The sequence below is a fragment of the Falco biarmicus genome, chromosome 1, assembly GCF_023638135.1.
Source record: "Falco biarmicus isolate bFalBia1 chromosome 1, bFalBia1.pri, whole genome shotgun sequence".
NCBI classification, from domain to species: domain Eukaryota; kingdom Metazoa; phylum Chordata; class Aves; order Falconiformes; family Falconidae; genus Falco; species Falco biarmicus.
This window is the reverse complement of record NC_079288.1, coordinates 88,883,305-88,906,225: the sequence shown is the minus strand read 5'-3', so window position 1 is coordinate 88,906,225 and position 22,921 is coordinate 88,883,305. Positions and strand designations below refer to the sequence as shown.

At 55.0% G+C, this 22,921-nt stretch overlaps 1 protein-coding gene across 14 annotated transcripts in view; it reads left to right on the top strand.

The window, feature by feature from the left end:
* DYSF (dysferlin) overlaps positions 1-22,921 on the top strand; it is a 104,441-nt gene that overhangs the window by 17,670 nt on the left and 63,850 nt on the right. For all 14 annotated transcript variants that reach the window (XM_056345245.1, XM_056345236.1, XM_056345172.1 and 11 more), the window contains 12 exons: positions 477-601; positions 1,560-1,666; positions 6,471-6,663; positions 7,215-7,370; positions 8,354-8,485; positions 8,910-9,076; positions 9,688-9,802; positions 9,922-10,027; positions 10,583-10,725; positions 11,810-11,983; positions 18,207-18,300; positions 18,652-18,729. In XM_056345245.1, the coding sequence (XP_056201220.1) occupies positions 477-601; positions 1,560-1,666; positions 6,471-6,663; positions 7,215-7,370; positions 8,354-8,485; positions 8,910-9,076; positions 9,688-9,802; positions 9,922-10,027; positions 10,583-10,725; positions 11,810-11,983; positions 18,207-18,300; positions 18,652-18,729 (1,590 nt within the window). The remainder of the gene's footprint in view (positions 1-476; positions 602-1,559; positions 1,667-6,470; positions 6,664-7,214; positions 7,371-8,353; positions 8,486-8,909; positions 9,077-9,687; positions 9,803-9,921; positions 10,028-10,582; positions 10,726-11,809; positions 11,984-18,206; positions 18,301-18,651; positions 18,730-22,921) is intronic.

Sequence of the window (22,921 nt, the reverse complement as noted above, 5' to 3'; positions counted from 1 at the left end):
TGCTGTGAAGGGGGAATACGTGTCCAGGGAGGAGTGGGGAAGCCAGGACTATTTCTCTCAGGTCAGTGCTGGCTTGAAGTGGTTTTTGAGCAGCTCCTTGGCACTCACAGTGCCTGTTTCTCTTCAAGGAAGAACCAGTGCTTTGGGGTGGCCTTTCCCTGGCCTCTGCGGGTCTCTCGCTCTGGCATGAGAAGTCCTCACCCCACTGGGGTGGTTGTTGTGGTTTCTGTCCTCAATGCTCTGCAGGAACTGCTGCAGCCGTGGAGGTTGATGCACTTCCCTTTGCACCTTGGTGTGCATTGCTCTGTTGCACATGGGGTTGGGGAACATAATTCTCATCCTCTTGCTCCAGAAGAGCCCCAGAGATGTGCTTCTGTCCAAGACACATGCCCCCCTTCGTCTCTGCTCTGGTCCTGAGGAGTGGGGTCCCCCATCACTCCAATACCATGAGCTCACCAGTGTGCTGTGCTCCCCAGGTTGTCAGTATTACTACCTGCCCTGGGGCAATGTGAAGCCTGTGGTGGTGTTGTCATCCTACTGGGAAGATATCAGCTATCGGACTGATGCGCAAAACCTTCTCCACCATGCAGCAGACAGGCTGGTGAGTGCCACGGTGGCAAGGGGCATTGTCTACCTCCTTTATGCATCCTGCCTGGGGGGACAGGGAGAGGACAGAGGCCACCTCCAGGCTTGGTTAGGTTTTGGGGTTTGATGACTCTTGTGCTGTGGAGGGGAACTCTGTCAGTGTCCTGGGTGCCCTGCTCAGCCTGTGGAGGGGAAGGGACCACCCTCATCCCCACTGGGGTGACAAGGTTGTGTGTAAAACGCAGCACTTTGCTGTCACCCACTTGCCTATTGATGCAGGTGCAGGAGGCATGGAGCTGTTGGAGTGGGGCCAGAGGGGACCACAGAGATGGTCAGAGGCTGGAGCAGCTCTGCTGTGGGGACAGGCTGGGAGAGTTGGGGGGGTTCAGCCTGGAGAAGGGAAGGCTCCAGGGGGACCAGTGCCTAAAGGGGCTGCAAGAAAGCTGGAGAGGGGCTTTTCACAAGGGCGTGTAGGAATAGGACAAGGGGGAATGGCTTCAAGCTGAAAGAGGGGAGATTCAGATCAGGTATTAGGAAGAAATTCTTCCCTGTGAGGGTGGCGAGGCGCTGGCACAAGTGTCCAGAGCAGCTGTGGATGCCCCATCCCTGGCAGTGTCCCAGGCCAGGCTCGACGGGGCTTGGAGCAACCTGGTCTGGTGGAAGGTGTCCCTGCCCGTGGCAGGGGGGTGGGACTGGGTGGGCTTTAGGGTCCCTTCCAACTCAAACCATTTTATAATTCTGTGCTTCCTTCAGCTCCTGAGCTATTGGGATTTCTTGGTGTATTTTCTGTTGTTTCCCCTGGAGCTCCAACAGGAGCAAACCTGGAGGTGCAGAGCCCTGTTGGGACCCAGGCTGGAGTTTCTCATCATGAGGAGCAACCCGGGCCACTGGCTGGGAGGGTCCCAGACATGGGGTGGAGCTGGGTGCCAGGTGGTTCCCCGCTGTGCAGCTCCTCTTCCCCACCTATCATGCAGGAGGCGAACCTGGAGAAGGTCCAACTTGCCCTCAAGGCCAACCGCTTGCCAAGTGAGCTGGATGCCCTGGGTGCCCAGCTGATGGATGACGTCATTGCTGACTGCAGGTATTTTCTGCCAGTTTTGAATGTGAGCCTTTTCATGCCATTTATTGTGAGATCACTTATTTATTTTGGAAGGGTCAACTTTTTTTTTTTTTTTACTTCCCCCCCCCTCCCCCTCTGAAAAACGCCAGTCATTTGCTAATGTTTGCTTCAAAGGTTGCTGAGCCAAGGCACGGAGTTGAAAAGGTGACATTTAAGGCAAGTCATAAATTTCCAGCCTTCATGCAAGGGCTGCAGCGTGGCTCACCTGAATGAGTGGCATTGTGTCGGGGCAGGAGCCGGAGCCAGGCCAGCCCAGCCAGAGGGATGGTGGGGCTTGTGGAGTGAGGAGCCACCCACGGGGCTTCCCGGTTGAGTCTTGTGTGCACCACGTAGGAGGCACCCATGCAGAGCACCCAAAGGGGTTGTTCAGCTGTGCATGGGTGTTGTGTCCAGCGGCTGGACTGGGGGACAGGGATGTTGCAGGGCTGGATGGCACAGCCATCCCACCATCCCTGTGGGCGGCACCACCAGTGTCTGCTGCTGCTTTGCCTTTCTAAGCACTTGAACATGCGTTCAAGGGAGGCTGGCATGGTGCCACAGACTTCCCCTCCCTGTAGCCTGTTTTTTTGGGCTGGATTGCTCTTCGTGGGGATGAGGACCCGCTCCAGGGAGCATCGCTACAATATGACCATGGCACTTTATCCAAAGGACAGCTCGGCTCTCAGGAAGCTGTTTCAGGGGCTGACCTCACCAGGGTCTTCGGGCCATGGTTCCCCCTTCAGGTATGCCCATGAAGATGAGCTCCAAGTCCTGGCCCATGCCCATGCCTGGCCACGCAATTTCCCTGCAGCAGCTCCATGCCATCTGTTTGGGGAAGGGCCATAGTAGTTGATGTGTTTTTAGCCCCAGCAAGCCCTTGCCAAGGGGAATGAAGAGAGCTGCTGTGCCTCTTGCAGCTTTCTTGCCTCAGGAGCTGGGTGGATAGCAGCCAAGCTGTGGAGGCAGCTCTGTGCTGGCCTTGGACACCCCACTGGTGGCTACTGGTGGCTGTGTCAGGTAGATGTCCTTGGTCACCAAGCTTGTGTGGTGATTCTTAGTATTTTACCTCAGCAGAGAGGGAGAATTTGGTTTTCTTGGCTGTCACTTAAGCCATCAAACCTACTGGAACCAGTTGTCCCTGACCCCTTCCACAACAGCCACCAACCTGCAGGACCATGCCACTCTTTGCCTGGGCTTATGCCAGTCAGCTAAGGTTGGGGAGATGGTGCTGGGCTTGCTGCCAAGCCCTAGGTCTCCCTTTCTGTCCCCTTTGCTCTTTGAAAAGCCCAAGGAGAAGTCATGGAGGTGCTGGGGTGCAGAGGGCATGGGGTGCAGCCTTTCTGGGCCCTCCTGTGACACCCACATGGGACCAGACACCTCCTTCCTTTGGGCAAGGTGACCTTAAACAAGCTGACCCTGCTCTGCAGACCTCCTGGAGGACACGCTTAAGAAAACACACACACGCACTTACAACCTCCCTATTTATTTGCTTTTGAGCCTCATAAAGGAGATGTGTTTCATGCCCCCTCCCCCCCCTGCTGGCTCCACTGGAAAGGTCAGAGCCATCCGACAGGCTGTCAGTACCCCCCAGCTCCTGGGCATGTGGGACCTGAGGGATGAGCCATAGCTTTGGGTTTTCCAGAGATGCTGCACCTTCCAAAACAAATTCAATTAACCGGGAGGGAAGGGGAAAAATGTGGCTGTGGGATGTGCCAAGCTCGTGGTTCCTGTTGGCTCCTGGACCCTCTCTGTGTTCGGCTCCCATGGGATGCAGCTCCTGTGTCTCTGTGAGGGCTTGGTCTGGGGACCGGGGCTGGCTGGCAAGGGTGGTGCCCATGGTGGGGGCAGCTGGAACAGCCCTGATGGCTTTTTGGGGTGTTTCGCACCCCTCCATGTGCTCTGCTCTGCTCTGCGGGGGATGAGCTGAGCCATGTAGCTGGACCTGTCCATGGCTGCCACCGTGCTGCTGCTGAAGCCTGGTCTCTGCGCTCAGCCAGGAGAGACTTCCTTTCCATCCGGATTTTGGAGGGATGGGAATACCCCTTGCCACTCTCCAGTGCTCCCCCATCCTCCTCCGGGTCAGGACCTCCCCAACACCTGTTCCCAGTAGGAAACCAGCGATGTGCTGCTGGCATCGCCTTACCAATGTTTTTCCCAGAGCTTTGTGTGAAGAGATGGAAGAAGGCCACCCTGGCAAAGAATTGGAAGTAGCAGACAAATGGACAAAGCCAGGGAAAGATGAGTCCTAGCAAAACCAAGTCCCCCAAATCTTGAACTGCAGCCAGTTCCTGGCAGCTCCTGCAGCTCCTTTGTGCTGGTGAGCAGCAGCACTGTCCTGGAGGGTGGGAGGGTGGGTTTTGTCTTTCCTCCAAGCTCCTGACCCTTTCTCCCATGGCACGAGGATTGCTTTGTGCTGGAGCTGGGAAGGGAGCTTCCTGTGAACTGAACCCTCCGCCGTTCCATGCCAGAGCTGGGAGCACAGCAAAATATGGAGGGGATGGCTGGAGACACCCTGCTGCAGAAGAGGGCCTGTGTTTTTGATTGTCCTTTTGTTCTTCCTCATACTTTGTCCAGTTCTGTCGTGCCTTTCCCCAGGTGGAAGCACAATGTTCACATGAGGATGCACTATGCATTTCTGTGCTGGCACGGTGATGTTCTCCATTCAGCCCTTTTGCTTTTTCCTAGTAATCCATGCGTGGAGTGGTAACAGCCAGTGCAGGACCCATGCCTGTGGACAAACTCAACGCTCCCATCTTTTGCCACCTGCCTTATAGCCAGCTTTTTGTCCAGGAGATGGCCATCCTCTTGGTCCAGGGTGGCAGAGCCCTTGGGGGAGGACAGTGCTGCCGGGGAGCCCAGGCAGGCTGTACCGGTACCCCAGCATCGCTCCGCAGAAGTCCTTTTGGGTCCAGGTTGTCCACCTCTCTGCTCTTCTCTTCTTACTTGTGGTTTATACCAGTTTGTCAGATGCTAGAGTCAGGCTTGCTGATCTCAGGTTCCCCTGGATCCTCCCAAGTTTCTTTGAGGTTGCCATCATGTGGCTCGTTCCACTCCTCTAATCCTATTAATATTAACCGATATTAAGCACAAAGCTGCAGATCCCACCCAACCGCCCAGCTGTTTCCTACCTGAACTGCAGGTGATTTGCTGCTCAACTGATTCTTCCCAGTCCTCTCCTGGCTGCCAAGGCAGGACGGACCCCGATGAGGGCTCTGCCCTGATGTCCTCCTGGCTCCCAGCTTTTTTGCTACGAAAAAAGCTGCTTCCAGCTCTGGCTGACCAGCACCCATTCCTCATGTCATTGAACAGGGACAGTTCTTTGGATTTTATGCTTTTAATGGGGGCTCCTCCACATTTGTGCCTTGTTTTGTTTGTTTTTAACTACTTTGTGGTATTTCTACATTTCATTTGGTGGAGTCCGTGGTCTTTTCCGTTTTCCATTTGAGCCAAATTTATCTTAATTTAACTGTTGTAGTTGTTACAGGTCTGTCATGTGTGGCACCTATCTCCAGGAACAAGATGTCTTCAAACCCTTTCCATGCTGCTTGTATGATTTAACCCTTTCTGCTGCTCTTTTCCACAGCTCTTTAACACATTCCCTCCTTTTTTGCTTAGTTTTATAGTTTGTCTTCCTGAAGTTAAATTCAACTGCAGTGGGTATATTTAGGGTGGGTTTTTTTTCTTTTTCTTTCCACGCTCCCTGTCCCTGCAAGGATATTGAAGTACCTCCTAGTTTCTGCCAGAGTGGTGTTTGCTTGGCGGGTGAGCAGTGTCCTTCCCGTGCACCGGTGACAGTGGAAGCCATGGAGAATGAGTGGGAGCTCAACTCAATAGCATCTGCCTCTTAATAAATACACAAAAAAAGCATGGAGACACAAAACTGAGTTCATGGAGTGCGATTGGTCTAACCATGGAGGGCTTGGGGCTGCAATCCTGATATGGTTTTTTTTTAAATTTTTTAAATTTTTTTTTTTAATTTAGCTCTTTGCACAGGATGTTCCTGAATGATCAGGCTAATTACCAACACCCACAGCACTCCAGCTCCCTTTGGGAATAACAGCAAACCCAGTTCTCTGTAAAAGAAATGAAAGAACTAAATTTCACTGTCCTGGTATCAGCTGTGCATCCCTCCCTAAGCCTCCCATAACTTTGACTTTATGCAGAAAGTAGTTATTTAATTTGCAAATTTGGCCAGACCAGGTCATTAACCTGGGACAACCTGTCCCAAGCAGGTACCGTGGTGTGCATCCATCCATGGCGTGTCTCGAAGAGCATAGCTGGGCAAGAGATGCTGTCCTTATTTATCATGCAATGAAAACAGGGCTTATGGAGCCCAGTCCCAGCCCAAGGGGGGAGCGCTGCAGCTGGCAGGGGGCTGCAGGTTGGGAGCTGGGAGAAAGAAGAGCATTTATAACAGCAGCACCATAATTTACTGCATTTTACAGGAAAACCTCTAAATGGCTTAGCGCAGTGAAGATCCTTCTGGACTCCCGAAACATTTATCCAGCAGCTTGAATCAATTTATATTAAAGTGTGTGTGTGTGTGTGTGCACGGTGTGCATGGCTCAGCCAGGGCCCCATCCTGGCTGCTGCGGGTGATGCGTGGGGGCTGCAAGTGTGGTTTGAAGCTCCTTTGCTCTTGGCATTGCTGTGTTCCCCAAATCTATCTTGGGCAGCTTGTTAATTCTTTGGAAACTTGCTGGAAAGGAGGAAAAAAAATTAAAAAGACAGCAAAACCCCACCAGAGGGTGAGCTGCTAACACCGCATCTCTGCCCATCCCCACAGCCTGGCCCTGCCCGACGTCCTGGGAAAGCCGGCCAGCACCCACCTGGACCAGAGCATGTACCGGTTCCGCAGCGCCAACTTGGAGGAGATCGTAAAGGCAGCCCTGAAGTTCAAACACGAGGACTCGAGCCTGTTGGCAGCCCTGGAGCAGGCAGAGGACTGGCTCTCCAGGCTGAAGGCCATGGCAGAGGAGGTAACGCTGCTGTGGTGGTGGCAGGAGCTGCCAAGGCGGGGGTGGGGGTTGCTCTTCCCAAGCCCTCCGCCATGGTGCTGGTTTGGTGCGATGGCTGTGAGCAGTCACCTGGTGGCACAGTGCAAAGCATCGATACTGCTCTCTGAAGTCAATCCTGGCCCCCCATGCAAGGGTGGCACCCATGCCCCCCCGCAGTGATGTCAATGAGGTAGGAAGGTGCTAGGTTTGGCACCCAGCTGTTGAGGTTTAGCCTGCTCATGGCAGAGCTTTACAGCACGGCCAGTGAACCCTCAACCAAAGCTGCTACAGTGACCTGGGCTGGCTGTGGAGGGTAGGGCTTGGGGAAACATGGGGCTTCTCTGCCCTGGCCAGACCAAGGTGGGATCTGGAGCTGCTGAGGTGGGATTTGGGTTGACTGGTCTCTCTCCATGGGCTTGGGTTGGCAGCGGGACCCGGGGCACGGCTGCTCTCCACCCTCCTGCATCCCTCTGCGGCTGATGTGCTAGTATGGAGCCCCCCTGGTTTTACGCTATGGCTTTTGTGTTTTCCAGCCCCAAAACAGCCTGCCCGATATAGTGATCTGGATGCTGCAGGGAGACAAGCGCGTAGCCTATGCCCGCGTGCCAGCCCATGAGGTCCTCTTCTCCAGAAACATCTCCAGCTGCTGTGGGAAGAACTGTGGGAAGCTGCAGACCATCTTCCTGAAGGTACATTGGCTTTTTGTATATGTGCATACCTCATGTTGATTTTTAAAATGTTTTCACCTGAAAAAAAAAAGAGAGAAAATCAAGCAGGGAAACCTGAAATCCCAACACAACCTTAACCCATGAGTGCCTGGGGCTCCAGGGACACCCAGCCCCTGTTGAAGTTGGCTCCTGCATGGCGGTGCTCCTGGTGGAGTTCAGCTTCCCTTACATGGTTCTGCAGCAGATCCCTATGATTATCTTCATTTTTGCAAGTTCCAGGGCAGTGAAGGTGGGCGCACTTTGGCCCACATAGTGCTTTTTAAAAAAATATGTTATATTTTTAATTTTTTAAAATTTTTTTTTATGTTACTTTATGTTTTTCAAAATTCCTGACCCTCTGCCACCCCAGGAAATTTAAGCTGCGGCCTCCTCTGCCAGACACTTACTGTGCTTTTCACATCTCAAATGATATTTCTTTGGCCTTTTGCTGCATGCCAGCTTGGGAGCAGACAATCAGTGCTGAACAAGCTCTAAAAAAATAAAGTCAAATGAAATAAACTGAATAAACCCCAAAACCCCAAGCCCAGCTGGCAGAAAAAGATGAACCAAAATATATATTTTTTTTCTGTACTTTAGCTCTGGATGGAAAACTAGCATCACTTGAAGGGGGAAAAAAGTGACTGAGAGAAAAAAAAGGGCAGTGAGACATCTCCCTGTTTATTCTTTCTATTTTTGCCGAAGTACCTTGCCTGGGTTTGGTGTCCTAGCCCTGGAGGGCGTCTCACCGAGACACAAAAGCCCTGACCACCAGAGCTTTGAAGCTCCTCAAGGTTGTCCCCAAAGTGCTCTTCATGCTGTTGATGTCCCAGTTCCCAGGCATGCTCTGTGTTCCACCTACCCAGCTGGGGCTATGGGGATTTTGTACCCATGCCACCAGCCTTGCACCCCAAGCATCCCCCGTTAATGTCCTCCCTGGAGATATTAACGGGCTCTGCCTTTGGCAGTACCCACAGGAGGAGGCTATGGGTCCGAGGATCCCAGCCCAGATCCGAGTCCAGCTCTGGTTCGGGCTGTCGGTCGATGAGAAGGAGTTTAACCAGTACGCCGAGGGGAAGCTCTCCGTCTTTGCCGAAACCGTGAGCATCTCGCAGGACCACCATGAAGGGTTGTTTTTTTTTCTCTCTGGTGTGGGCAGCAGCTCCACCATGGAGGGGAAGGGGTGGGCTGGACCCCAGGTGAGGGCACTGCCAGGCTGGGGGTCACATCAGCCCCTACCCACTGTGAGAAGAAAGAGCTGTTTCCACCAGCATCCAGCCTGAAAGGCTGTGGAGGAGGTCGGTAACGAGCCATAAAGGCTCACTGTGGCTTCACATCTCCTTCCACCTGCTGAGGGGGGAAATGTGGGGGTGCCTGTGGGGGTGGGGTGGGGTTAGGCTCTTCCCAGGAGGTCTGTCCTCAGGATGGGGCTGGGGCTCTCCAGGAAAGAAGGGATTATTCCTGAGATTTCAAAAGGGGTTTTGTGCCTCCAATGCAAAGCCCTCTCTGCTTTTGCTCCCCTAGTATGAGAACCAGACCAAGCTGGCGCTGGTGGGGAACTGGGGCACGACCGGCCTGACCTACCCCAAATACTCAGATGTCACCGGCAAGATCAAGCTACCCAAGGACAGCTTCCGCCCCTCCGCAGGATGGACCTGGGCTGGGGACTGGTTCATCTGCCCAGAGAAGACGTGAGTGATGGCTTTTTGCAAAGAGCAGAGCCTGGGTGGGCTGTCCCAGGCACCTCAAAAACCTGAGCAGATGCTAAGTTGGTGGCAAGGTCATGCAGAAAGCTGGATGGAGGTCTGGGGTGCCGTGGGCATTCCTGCTCTGTCTGCCCCATCCTTGGTAGGCAGCAGTGTTAACACAAAATGCATGGTCTCTGTGCTGGGTGATGTTCCTGGGGTGGTGGGTGCTGCACAGGTGCTTGCGGAGGTGATGGTCCCAGCACCCAGCTCACCGTGGTGCCTGTGCGAGCCCCACGCTGAGGAGCTTTGGAGGTGGGATCCCAGGGGGGCACTGAGGGGGTGGGAGGGGTCGGTGGGTGCTCAGCACAACTCTGCTGTCTTCTTGAATTGGATTTACAGTCTGTGTCTCGGGCTTCACCTGGGCCAGGTCGCTGAGGTCCCGTGGGACCTTTGCTTGGTGCCTCGGGGTGGAAGATGTTCAGGAGGCAAAGCGTGTGCTGGAGTGGCATGGCCGGCCCTCAGAGGGGAGGCGACACGAGGCTGTGCTGCTGCCTGTGCAGGGCTGGGAGGGCAGGAGGGCAGCCCCTGACGCCGTGCCTCTCCCCACGGTGCAGGTTGCTGCATGATGTGGACGCTGGGCACCTGAGCTTTGTGGAGGAGGTGTTTGAGAACCAGGTCCGTCTGCCTGGAGGCCAGTGGATCCACATGACCGATGCCTACACTGACGTGGTAAGGGTGAAGCAGGTAGCTGGGGGCTGAGCACCACCCCAGGAAGCCCCCGGGGGCTCAGGGAAGACTTAGGCATCTGCTGGGCATCATTTGGTTGAAAACATCCCTGCATCCCACAGAACGGGGAGAAGGTCCTGCATAAGGATGAGATTGAGTGTCCTCCAGGCTGGAAATGGGAAGATGTGGAGTGGGACACAGACCTCAACAGAGCTGTGGATGAGAAAGGTATCAGAAAGCCGTTTTGGGCATCCATCCTGTTTTCATCCCATTTACCCTGCCTATCCTGGTGTTTCCTTCCACGGTCCCAGCCAGCATCAGGGATAACATCTTCATGGCTGTGTGAGCTGTCCTGCTGGCTCCAGGAGAAGGGGGTCAGGCCCTGGGGGTACCCTCTCCCCCTTGCTCTGACTGAGGCTGGGGCTGTGGGGTGGGCAGCCACAAAGGCAATGCTTTCCTTGCTGTTGGAGATAGTCCAGGCTGTTCTTTTGGAAGATCTTACCTGGCTTCTGGTAAAAGAGAAATGGAAAGCATCATGGCAGAGAGCATCCAAGATGGTCACAAAGGCTGGGGTTGCCTGAGGAAGGAAGGACAGGGAGGAGAGTCCCCAAGCTGTGACTTTGAGCCAAGGGCTGGCAGTTGTTGTCTGCACAGACCAGCAAACTGGTACCTGGACAAACCTTTGCTATTAAAGCTGTTCCAGTCTGGATATACAAGAGAGGTCCCTGATGGGAAGCAGGGGCTCTTCTCCCGCCTTCACCCAGGTGTTGCGTTCTCTCCAAGGCTGGGAGTATGGCATCACCATCCCGCCGGACCGCAAGCCCAAGTCCTGGGTGCCAGCCGAGAAGATGTACCACACCAACCGGCGACGGCGCTGGGTGCGGCTTCGCCGGAGGGACCTCGCACAGATGGAGGCCATGAGGAAGGTAGGATGGGGGCAGGGAGAAGAGGGTGAGAGCGGGTTGGGGCCATGTCCCTGTCTCTCCATATGAAGGTGGAGGTGCCTGGCCTTCTGCAGAGACCTGCTGTGCTTTGGAGCCTGGTGGCCCTGGTCTCCACGCTGGAGCAGACAGCAGCCTCTGTGGTTTCCACCATGGGGGTCAACGTCTCCCAGAGATGGAGACTACTCCAGGGGTGCTTGGTTGGGCTGCGGGGCGGAACAGGGACCTCCATCAGCACCGCGAAACAGTTCGGGGAACCAGGGCTGGCAGAGGTCCCTTGTCTGTTCCCTCTCCAGGTCCCGCTTCCCTCTAGGTGGTGCAATTGGACTGCATATGCCACAGCAGCACTGCTGCTCTTCCCTCCCCACAGCCAGTTCTCAAGACACTTGCCTCCCTTTCCAGCACTTTTTCTAGATAGTTGTGGTTGGAAAGCATGGAAAGCCCCTGCCGCCCCATTTGCCAAAGGGATGCAAGTGTCACAAGGAGGTGACAGCTCTGGGGAGAAAAAAAACCTTCATGGACTTATGACTGCTGTGGCTGATGATGGTGGCAGAGCTATGGTGGCCCTGCAAAGGATCACAAGTGGTGGCAAAGTGGAGGGAGGGCAGGCTGGGAAGGTGGAGGCACTGGTGCTACACAAGCCAGGGCAGGATGCAGCCCTCTTCTTGCTCAGCATGGCCAGCTCCCAGCCCAGCGATGCTTTTCCAAGTGGGTTTCACCCCAGGGACTGGATGGATCCCCAGCAGTGGGCTTGGCAGTGCCGGGTTAATGGTTGGACTCAGTGCCCTTAAGGGTCTTTTCCAGCCTCAATGATTCTGTGATTCTGTTCTGTGATTCTATGCTGGAGAGGTTGAGGGAGGACGTGGGGTGGAACAACTGTAGCAGGCAACACCTTGATAAGACTGGACCCAGGTTTGAGTGGGTGCAACCTTGGTCCTGGAGAGCCCTGTGCACGAGCGGCTTTGCCCCTTGGCTGTGCCAGCATCCCACCGTGGTCAGCTGCAGAGGGGCCATGGGATGGTGGGACTGAGCCTGCCACGCTGAGCCCCGGCGTGTCCCTGTCTGGCAGCACAAGCAGGAGGAGCTGGATGGGGAGGGCTGGGAGTATGCCTCGCTCTTCGGCTGGCGCTTCCACCTGAAGCATCGACGCACCGACACCTTCCGTCGCCGCCGCTGGAGGCGCAGGATGGAGCCCCTGGAGCGCACCGGGGCCGCCGCTGTCTTCGCCTTGGAGGGGGCCCTGGTAGGTACCCACCCTTCCCCAAAACACTGCTGCCTGGGAGCGGGAGCCCAGTTGGGTCTGCTCCCACCCTCCATCCCATCCCTGGGAGTGGAGCTGGAGCAAAGCTCGTTATCTGCCGCTCATTATCTGCCACTCGTTATCTGCTGCCTGCACCCGCTGCTGTTTGTTTAGCTAATATTCTGGCTTTCTTAATACACAGGGTTTCATAATCCTTTGGCTTTTCCAATAACTAAATGAGAACCAACCACAGCAGTACAAAGCCCCTATTATAGGACTTCTTATTATTTTTTTTCCCCTCTATTTGGCTTTTTTTCCCCTCTTTCTCTGCCCTGTCCTTCCCTCCGTCCAGCGTTTGAACTCAGCGGCCCCTTTGGGACACAAGCGGCTCCATGGCATTCGCCTGCATAAGCCCTGAGCCCACACTAGCCCCATCTCGGGGGGGGGGTCTCGGCTGCCGCCCACCCCCAGGGCTGCCAGTGGCGCCCTGGCTTCCCCTTCACCCTGGCGCCTGTTGATGTGATTTTTTCAGCCAGACGCTTCATCCCTCTGCGTCCCGGCAGAGGCGATTGAGGAGGATTTAGCTGGAAAACCCTGTAACATGAGGTGTGTGTCCGTGCACACGTGCGGGTGTGTGTGCACACCCGTGGGGCTGTGCAGGAATGCCCCCTGCCCCCCGCCCCCATCTCTGTGGGTGAGGGGAGGTGGGTGGGGGGTGTCTGCTGCTGGCTGCCTTGGGTCTCTGCTCCATCATGCGGTTCTCCAAGGGACTCAGCTGTGCCCTCGTTTTGCCTGTGTTGGCTTGCAAATGGAATGGGTTTGTGAGTTTGGCTGCTGATGGACCCGTCTGCTGGGAGGTACCAGGGGATGTGGGGGAGACCTGAGGGAGGAAAATCCCTTCCCCATGCATGTGGGGCAGAGGCTGAAGCAAAGGGGAAGAGGAAAAAAAATCCCCATTAAAATAGCAATTGTGGCAACGTGCCTGGGAGCTGCTGCTTGCTTCGCTCCCGGTGATGCTGACACAGTGGCACGGGGTTCCAGGTTGATGTGGGCATCCCCTGGTGTCAAGGGCATGCTGCTGAACCCCCACCTGCCCCAGGCTGCTTGGGCCTGCTCCTTTCAGCCCTTTACCCCCAATGCCTGTTAGATCTGATGGTACATACTTTGCATATTTATTTTCCAAGCATTTCTTAGCCATGTCAGTCAGTGCTGGAGTGCCCAGTTCTTAGCAGCCTCCCAAATCTCTCATTTAGCTTTATGCCAGAGTTACAGATGTAACTTCTATTATATTATCACATAAAAAATCCAGTTTATTGTTTTGCTTATTTTCTAACTGAAAACAATTCTAGCAAAAAAAGCAGTTGTTCTGTGTTGCCTTGACATGCCTTGCTGTGCCTTGCCTTGCCATGCCATGCCTTGTTTTTCTCTCTCCCCCTGCCCCAGCAAACACTGCTCTGAATGTCACTGCTGCCCCTGTATGGCCCCAATGCGGACATCCTGTTCCCTTATGCCAGGCATGAACCGTAAATTTTCCCTGCTTGAGTGTCAGCAAAGTGTGAGGGGAACGCTTCGAGGTGACTGCAGGGTCCCAGGGGGCAACCAGGTCCCGTTGCTGTAGGACTGTGCTGCTCCTGGGAGCTGACCCGTCGCCTGGGCAGGGTGATGCCATCTGACAAGGAGTAGTATTTACATCAGATGCAGAGATTTTGGGGGATGCTTCCCCCACAGGGGACAGCTTGGGAGGGAGCAGCCCGGGAGAGCAGCAGGTGAATCCCTCCCCAGCCCTGGCTCTGGCACCCAGCAGCCTGGCGGGTGCAGGACCAGGCCACCCGCCCTTTGGGCTCCACTCACCGCGTTCCCCTCCGCAGTAGGTCATTCTGGCTTGCCTTGGTGCCCTCATATTTTGGGGTTACTGGCCACATTTTCTGTGGTTGCTTGGTTTTCTGTGCATTGCTTTATAAACGATCTTGCCATACTTTCTGGTTTTGCAGCTTCATGCCTTTCCAGCTCTTCTTTCTCACTTGAATGACTTACATATTTTTTCCAGGATGCTCCATCCCGAAATAATATCTAAATTTATCTGGTGGCTCCTCTACAGCAACCCCAGACCCTCTGGACCTGCACAGGGTCAAACCCTCCATCCACTGGAGCTGCACGTGGGGACTCAGCAGAGCTGGGAACAGGGTGGTGGGGTGAAATGATGCCAAGGATGGCAATGTATGAGCGGGTGCTGAGGGCTGGGAAGGTTGGGCACTGATTTTTTGCCACATCTGTTTTTAATGCTTTTTTAACACGGGCAGAGCAAGGCAGCTTTGGCAGGCTGAGGTCTCAGGTATGCAGAGCTGGGAAGGGCACCGGGATGGGGCAGTTCCAGCTGCTGCCACCGGCTCCCCTCAGACTGAAGCAGAATAAAGATGCTGTCAGGAGAGGGAGCCTGGAGCATCCTCCCAGCTGAGGTTTTACCCAGGCCTGGGGCCAGGGCTGCCACTGGCACGCCACCGGCTGCCGGAGCCTCCCGAAGCCCCTCCTGTCTGCTCTGTCCTGTTCCTGTTATCTGCCACCTTCTCCATGAAAGGCATTTGTGCAATTTTGTGGTTGTGGCATGGGTTGCCGTCCAGCAAGGAGCCGTACAGCGGTGCAGGCAAACCGAAGCGGAGGGAGGATTAAAGTGCAAAGGCAGACAGAACAAGCCAACACCCCAAGTGCTAATTCCCCGAGCTATTCAAAAGGGTTGGTTCCAACAGGAAGATAATACCAAATACGACCAGCAGGAATGCGTCTTGGATGCAGAAATGTGTGGATGGGTGCTTGGGTTTTCTGGGCCTCCTTTTTCCCAGGGATGCTCAGCCTGCATTGCTCCCGCCTTGCCAAAGTGAGCAGTGGTTGCCGTTTAGGCATGCTGGACCCCAGCACCTCGGGGCCAGGCTGCCCCAGAGCTGGGAGCAGCCAGCACGCGGAGCCCCAGTGGGTTGCCCGGCTGCTGAGAGGTGTTTTGTAGGAGCTGGGGACTCCTTGGCAGAGGCTTTCCCCAAAAAATCCCACTCTGGCCGTGCTGCCCCTGTTGAGATGAGCAGCTGCAGTCCCGGGGACACCTGTGGGGCTCAGCACCTTTGCAGGGTGAGCTCAGCATCTGTTCGGATGGACCCTGCAGGGTGTGAGCATGCGCTCCCAGCTGGCCTGGCTCCCTGCGGTGGGGGGGGGGGGGTTGCTGTGTGACTGGGTCACCCCAGGTCCTGCCCCTCACCCATCCCCACTGCATCACATCTGCCCCCAGACCCACACATACTTGCATGCGCACGCATGCACAATTTCTTTTGCCTGCTTGCTCTCCCCAGGCACGCGCTAACTCCTGCTTTTGCTCGGAGACTTGCATTTTGCTGCTCACACATGCTCCATCCTTACCCTGACCCCAGGCAGCAGGGAGGCAGGGGATGTCCCCCAGTGCCCTGTCCCACAGGGAGCAGTGTCAGGGCCGGGCAGCGTGGATGCTCACACGGTGGTGCTGCCCAGAGCCAGGCCAGGTGCTGCTGCGAGGACTCGTGGTGCTGCCATGCGGCACTGGGTTTTGGTTGCCTGGGATACAATTAGCCTGATGGGTTTGGGGTGCCCGTTGGGGTATGTTGAGATGCCTCAGATGTTGCTTCCCACTGATTCACCTGCTCTTCCCTGCTGGCCCCAGCTGTGGGCTCTGCAATGCAGAAGGATGGTGGCTCTTTCCTTTCTGGTCTGCTGTTTTCTCGACAGTCCTTGGAGCCTTCCTGTAGCCACCCATGTCTTGGGACTGTCCTCGCGTAGCTCAGGGTAGGACTCTGCTTAGGCAAGTAGAACTGTGGTGAGCCCATGAGCGTGCTGGGCAAAGCATCTTGTCCACTGGGTCACCCGCTTTGCCCCTGCCATGACCACCCTCTCCTCTCTATTGCCTGTGACTTGGCATCCCCCTCTACCCCCAGGGACACCCACAGAGCGCCTGGTGCTTATTGCTTCTCGTGATGGGTCCCAGCTGGCTAATGGGGAGCTTGAGACCAAGAAGCTGGTGATGCAGAAGGCTTTGAGCACTCTCGCCCATGCCCAAAATGTGAAGCCAGTGTCATGCCACTGCTTCCAGCACTGTCCCTCTGGTTTTGCCTGTATTCTGCCTGTATTTCACCTGTGCACCAATGTCCCCCCGTCCCAGTATGAACTGGGCAGCTTTCCTTTCCCTTGGGTTTGCTGGCTTGGCCATTGCCTCCATCATATTAGCTTGTTCCTGAGTTTCCCTCTCTGTGACATTGTGTCCCAGTTTTTTGGGATCTGCCATTTGGCAGCTCACTTCTCACTGACAGTCATTAAAAGAGAAGGACCGCAGGACATGGTGTGGCCCCCAGGCACCACTTTGCCCTCAGTCTGAACTGTGGGAAGCCCAGAGCTGAGCTCTGCAGCTTGAGGCTGTCTCCAGTTTCTGATGGAAAGCCCAGTGGCTTTGCCCTGGAGCTGCAAGCAGCCCCCCGACCCTGCAAGCCCCATTTTCTCCCATCCTTCTCCAAAATCAGCTGAGGGAAGCCTTTGGTTGATGGAGAGCTTTGGGTTTTCCATGCCAGGCTGGAAAATCTTGCCTGTTTCTGCCAGTGTGATGCCCCAGCTTTGGCTCTTCACCAAATGCGGTTGAGACACCACTGAATGGGTAGGAGAAGAGCAGGGACGTGAATTAGACCAGGGGGATGACTGCCAGGGTGGGCCTGTGGTGCCACCGGGGGTTGGCCAGGGTGGAAGGCACCAGTGCTGTAGCTTTGTGCCCAAACTACCAACCGGCTGCACCAAGTGGGGGGGTCCTGATGGGAGAGCCCAGCTGCAGAGGAGCCCTGCTGGGGGCAGAGCAGTGGGATGAGGGTGCCTCTGTCCCCCGGTGCTCCTACACCCACGGCACGTGGCTGCAACCTTGCCCTATGCACTGTGCATGGGCTTCAGCTGCAGGACCCAGCACCTGGGAACCCCGTGGGGACAGGGTGAAGGGAGGAGGACGTGGGGGTACTTCATCCTGCGTGCAGACCCCAAAGAGTAAACTACAGTCCTGAGCAAGAGCGTTTTCCAGCTTGCTCTCTCCAAGGCATGCTTTCCATGGTGTTTTGGGGTGTGAGGAGCCCCCCTTCCTCATGATGGACAGAGCCGGGGGGTCCCCAAGCCCTTGCTGAGGGCATCAGGGAGCAACCCCTGCCTGTCTTGGCTGCCGGTCTCCTCCACTTGCCCTTCCCCAGGCTAGCAGTGGATGCAGGTTGGGGGGGGACGGGACTGCAAAGACTGGCGGTCTGCTGGGCAGAAAGGTCATAAAAATAACTGAGGAGCTATTCATCTCCTGCGGGGAGGGGGGCGAGGGAGGGAAGGCAGTGCTGGAGGTTGCCTTGCAAACCCTCGGCGCGACCTCACCGCCGTAAATACAGCGCGAACCCCAGGGCTTCCTCTGCAGACAGTGTCATGGTAATTGCGATTCCTGCCTGGAAAGGCGAGGAGGGCTCTGCAGACCACCTAAGCTCCTGACTCATTTTTGGGACCAGGCGGCTCTGGAAACTCCATCGTGGACCTGCTTTTTTTTTCTCTTTTTCCTTCTTTCTTTTTCTTTTTTTCTCTAAACGCCCCTCCTGTCTCTCCCTAGCATTTGATAATTGAAAAATTTTTAAAGATCAGATTTACACTCGCCAGGAAGTTACCTTTATGCTCCTTTTCCTGCAACTAAATATTTCAAGCCAAATGTGGCAATTAGGAGGTGATAAAAGGCTGGCTCTCCCAGGCGAACACAAGAGGAGGGAATAGTGATGGCCAGGGTCAGCCAAGGCAGAGAACAGGGCATTTGGCTGCATTTGACACTGTCTGTATCACTGTTCACAAAGTTTATATTCCATTAATTTCCTCGCTAGGGGACTTAGTGAAATTGCTTTAATTGCTGACTACTGCTCTGAGAACGATGAACTTCATGGAGGTGCTTTTCTATGCTGGTGAGATGCTGGGAGGGGATGTGAGCTGGTGATCCTCAGGCTGCTTCTGTTGTCGTGTCCTGTTTTCTCTGGGGTCCCCTCTGCCCTCCTGGGGCAGAAGAGCCTGAGAGTCCCTCCATGGGCTGCCAGCAGGCACTGGAAGCCCAAAGTCCTCTTGGACACCAGTATGGATGATACCCTGGAGGACTCCATCCTGCGGGGAGCCCCCGGCTGTGGGGGTGGTCCTGGCATGACTGACCTTGCCTTGCTTTCTCTTGCAGGGAGGAGTGACAGACGACAAGAGCGATGATGGCAAATCCGTTTCCACCCTTAGTTTTGGTGTCAACAGACCCACCATTTCGTGCATATTTGACTGTAAGGGCCCAAGGGTCAGAGGGGAGGGTGAAATTCCCCGGCAGTGAGTCCCAGTGTGGGGTCTCTGCTTTGGAGACCCCATAGCCGAGCATTTCCATCCTCTTCCTCTCGCCCACCTTGAGTGCAGGTGGATGGAAAGGGGTGGGTGGGCAAGGATGGGGCACGGCTTGTTCTCCCAGGAGCATTGACATGCTCAGGGCTCACTGCTCACCTGGGGAGCTACGGGAAGGATTAAGCCAAGCTGCCCTCAGACCTGAGCCTGGGGCTGGTTATAAAAGCCCAGCTATACTCCTGGTGTGCTACACTCATCCCCAGACTCATCCCTTAACTGTTTCACATTCCTCTGTACAGGTGGGAACAGGTACCACCTCCGCTGCTACATGTACCAAGCACGGGACCTGATTGCCATGGACAAGGACAGCTTTTCGGGTAAGCCCTAATGCTCCTGTCCGCTTGTTTGTGCTTGTAATTAGTGCTGTAATGAATGCTGGGGAGTAGTGGGGTCTGTAAAGCTAATTTTGGGGTATTGATTGATGTGAAATGAGGGGTGTTGAGCAGCCAAACAACACAAGGCAGCAGCATAAGGCTTTCCCAAGGCAACCATATGTGAGAAACCAACCAGAAACCACAAGTTACCCAGGTCAGCCGTGAGTCAGAGCTGTTTGCTTTGCTAATAGCTCCTTCTCCGCAGCCTGAGGTGACGCTGGGTGGCAAGGCTGGGTAGCAGACAGCTCAAGGACATGACAAATAAAAACAGAGTGGCAGGCAGGGATGTTTACTGTGGCACATCGCCACAAGCCTCCCCGCTGGGCTTGTGAGCTGGGGGATCGAAGGGAGGACAGACAGCTCTGGGCTGGTGTCGAGATGATGGAGCATGGGGCAGAAACCGCTGTGAGATGTGCTCAGAAAAATTTAAAAGGGTGTAATTAGGACCTCAGAGCAAACAGGCACCTTCTTCTCTGGGATCCTCATGAAGTTTCTGGTTGGATTTACGTGCTCTCAGCATCCAGCTTGCTCCCAGCTGGTTGAATTCCTTGCAGGGCAGGAGGGCAGCAGTCTCCTGGGTCTGGGGCTTGTGGAGGGGATTTGTCCTGTGGTTTGGGGAAGGGATCAAGGCTGAAGAAGGGAGACCCTGTTTATTAGGAATGAAAGAATTGACTGAAAATGCGGTTGGAAAGGAAAATACCCAACAGTGGCAAATCTGTAAAACTGTTCATATTTGTTTTCATGACCAAGCATTAAATTGAGCCGCTGCTCCTCTGCTCTCCGTGCTGGAAACTTTGCAAGGGGGCTGGCAGGCAACCATTGGGGGGTTTCCTTAGGGGAGCTGATGCCTGAACTGGGCCTCCTTCAGACCTGACTGTAAAAAATGTCCCTTCATGGAAAAAAAGTGTGGTCCCAGGTGGAGATAAAGAGTGTCCTGGTCTTTGAGCAAGAAGCTTTCCATGTCCTGCTGCTCAACGCATCCCCAGTGCAGCTTCAGGCACTTCTGAAACTGCCAGACTTGAGTTGATGTGGTCAGGATGTCCTGTGCTGAGCTCATACTTTCTGGGCTACGAAATCAAGTCAGAATAAGTTATTTTATCTGTTGGGCAGCTCTGTTATCTTTTGGTGCTGAAGGGTGCTTGGGTGTAGGTGATTTGGTTTTAGGATCGTTTTGTTCGCAGCAGAGACCGAAGTGTGGCTGCAGAAGTGGGAGGACATGCCAGGAATGGTCCTGTGTGTTTGACCTGAGCAGGGACCAGCCTCCCCGGCAGCCGGAGGATCCCACATCCTCTTCCCCATGGGCTGGGCCATCCCAGCCAGGTGGCCCCGCAGCTCTTTGGTGCTTGTGACCAAAGCTGCCTTTGCCAATGCCCGTCAATGCTTTGGAGGGTCATTTTGAGGTGGGAAGGCAGGATGGTGGGGATGTTGCTGTCTACCTCTGAGTCAGAGATGCAAAAAGCCCCTCCTCAGTTCATTAGTCTGTGGTGGGGGCCACATCTGAGATGCTAGCAGGTCCCAGGGTGGGTATCCCTAAAGCACCCCCACCCCTCCACAGTGCTGCCTGCAGGCAGGAGGCATCCAGCATCCCTCCAAAGGCTGTCACTGACTGGCTACCACGGGGATTTGCAGAGGGGCTGGGCAAGGGATTGCCCACCAGCGTTGGCATGGGTGTGATGGATCTCAGATGGGATATAGGGACAGCCCTCAAAAGTCGTGCAGTGTGGGGACTCACAGTGGGGAGCAGCCTGTGGGGACAGATGGGCATCGCCATGCCAGGCTGCAAGACCACAGTCCCAAGGGGCTCCTGCTTCCCCAGTGTGATGAAGCAGAGGGGCTTGTCGGGGGAGTGGGCAGAAATGCCCTGGAGAGGTGCAGAGCACCCAAACAATCACCTAGTGTCTGCGCCCACCAAGGTCCCGTCTCCCCTCTCCTCCACAAAGGGTTTGTTGTTCGAGGTGGTGGGGACCGAGGTGATCTCATGGCCTGATCGGCGGAGCAGGGAGGGGAGTCCCTTCCCTTGGAAAAACCCAGCCAAGGACAACATGAGTAACAACATGCCACAATGTGGAATTGTGATCTCTGCTGCCTTAACAAAGCATAAAGGAGTTCATTAAGGGGGCTTTACACAGTTATAAAAATAAACCTTGTGTGCACACGAGGGTCTAAACAAAGGGGCTTTATAGAGGCCTCCTTTAAAAAGAAGGGGGCGGGGGGAAAGAGCAAAAAAGCAAATCCAAATCCATGGTTTTTTGTTTATTGTAACGCATTCTGCTTTCCTCTTACTGGAAAAAAGCGCGTAAGTGGAAAAGGTTCTTCCCAGCGTGAATAGTGCTCTCTGCAGCCGGTCACCTCACGAACAGCCCCGGCTCATTAAACATGTCTGCTGTGGCACCGACGCTAAGAAAGAAAATACGTTTCCCTCAACCCACCCCGTCCCTGGAGGAGGGGAGGGAGGGTGGGGGATGCTGCCCTGCTCAGCCGGCCCCGCGTTCAGGTGTCTGGGGGATGCTCCTCCACCTCCAGGGTAGGCAGGACACCTTTTGCTCCCGGTGTCAGTTCCCAGGCTCCTGACAGCGCTGGGGTCGGGGTGTGCACACCGTTTTGAGGATGCGGGGACCTGCCAGGACTGTGGGGGGTCGTGCAGCACTGAGCACTAGTCGTTGCATTTGATAGGGTCTGCCACGCTCCTGGCTGCTGGCAGGTCTCTTGGAACTGGCTTTAGGATGAGCCAGGTGGTAACCCCCTGGATGCTGCTGGACTCCCATACAGTGTCTGGTGTATCTGTGTCTTGTGGTGGCACGTCACGCTGGGTGCCAGGTGGAGGAAGTAGCCTGTGTCCCTCCAGAAAGGCCAGTGATGCCTCCTGGCACCATGGAGGTTGGGCTTTGCAGGCAACCAGAGCTCAGGGGTCCACCTGGGACCAGTCGGGTGGGACGCAGCAGTCATGGAGGTCTTGTCCCTGACGAGGACAAGTAGGTGCTATCAGGTTATGAAGGTTGTTCAGTCTCCACGGGGTCTTACAATGTGATCCCATGGCATCTTTCAAGCCTCTCAGCCACCTTTGATACTGGTTCTGCCACCTCCCGTCCTGTCCCCATGCCCAGTGCCACTGCCGCCGTGGGCTGGATGTCCACAGCAGGTTTGGGCCACATGCTCTTTGAAGCTGTCTGGAAGGGAAGGTGTTAGAGAGGACTCAGGTTTCACGTTTTCGTTGTTGATTGATCTCAGGCTTCCTGTCTTAATTGCTTTTGTTGTTAAGGGAGGCTACTCCTCATAGTTTGGTGCTGTCTCACAGTGAGAAACCTCTGTTTTTTTTCCCAAGTTGGGGGTAAGGCATCTTGGTCCCAGCTCAGAACCTACAAACAGGGGTCTGATGAGACCCTGGAGTACCTGAGACATCTGCATGGGACTGGCAGATATGATGCGGCAGCCCTAAGGGTGACACCGAGCCATCTGGTATGGTAGCTGGAGGCCAGGTGGGATAACCCGGAGAACTGGGAACCCAAAGCTCTCCTCAAGATGTGTGCTCAGCCCCCATCCCTTCTGGAGACATCAAAGACCCCAGGAAGGAGGCAGTAACATCTCAGTCACCTTCTTCATGGTCTGGTCTACACAGCAGGAGATGACCTGGCAAGGGTTTGTGCTCTCTGCTGTGCTGGGAGGTGGCTGTGTTATCTCCGTTGGAACACTCATCCTCCTAGAGTCACCTTTTGGGAAAAAAATCCACACCTTAGGGCAATAGGTGAACCATTTGTACTACCTGACTCCTGGTGGACAGAGTGAGGAGTCATGAAGATAACCTGGACCAGGATGGATCAAGCCAGACAGCGAGGAAATTTCTAATGGAGCAGTGGAGTGCTGGGAGATGTGGCTAGGGAAGGTCATGGCGTCTCCACCAGCTGAAGCTATCACAAGCCAGAGGATAAGGTTTACATGGTCTCATTGGATGTCCAAAAGGTTTTTGACAAAAAATCCTTCATCAAAGATTTTTAAGGAAAGGAGGCTGCTGTGGGGTGAGAAGGAAGGTCTTTGCATAGGTAGACAGCTGAGTTGTGTGGGTCGCTGTGCTTGCCTTGTCCCGAAATGAGCTGGAACGAACAGGGCTCTGGATTGGCCCTTTATGAGGAATAACTCC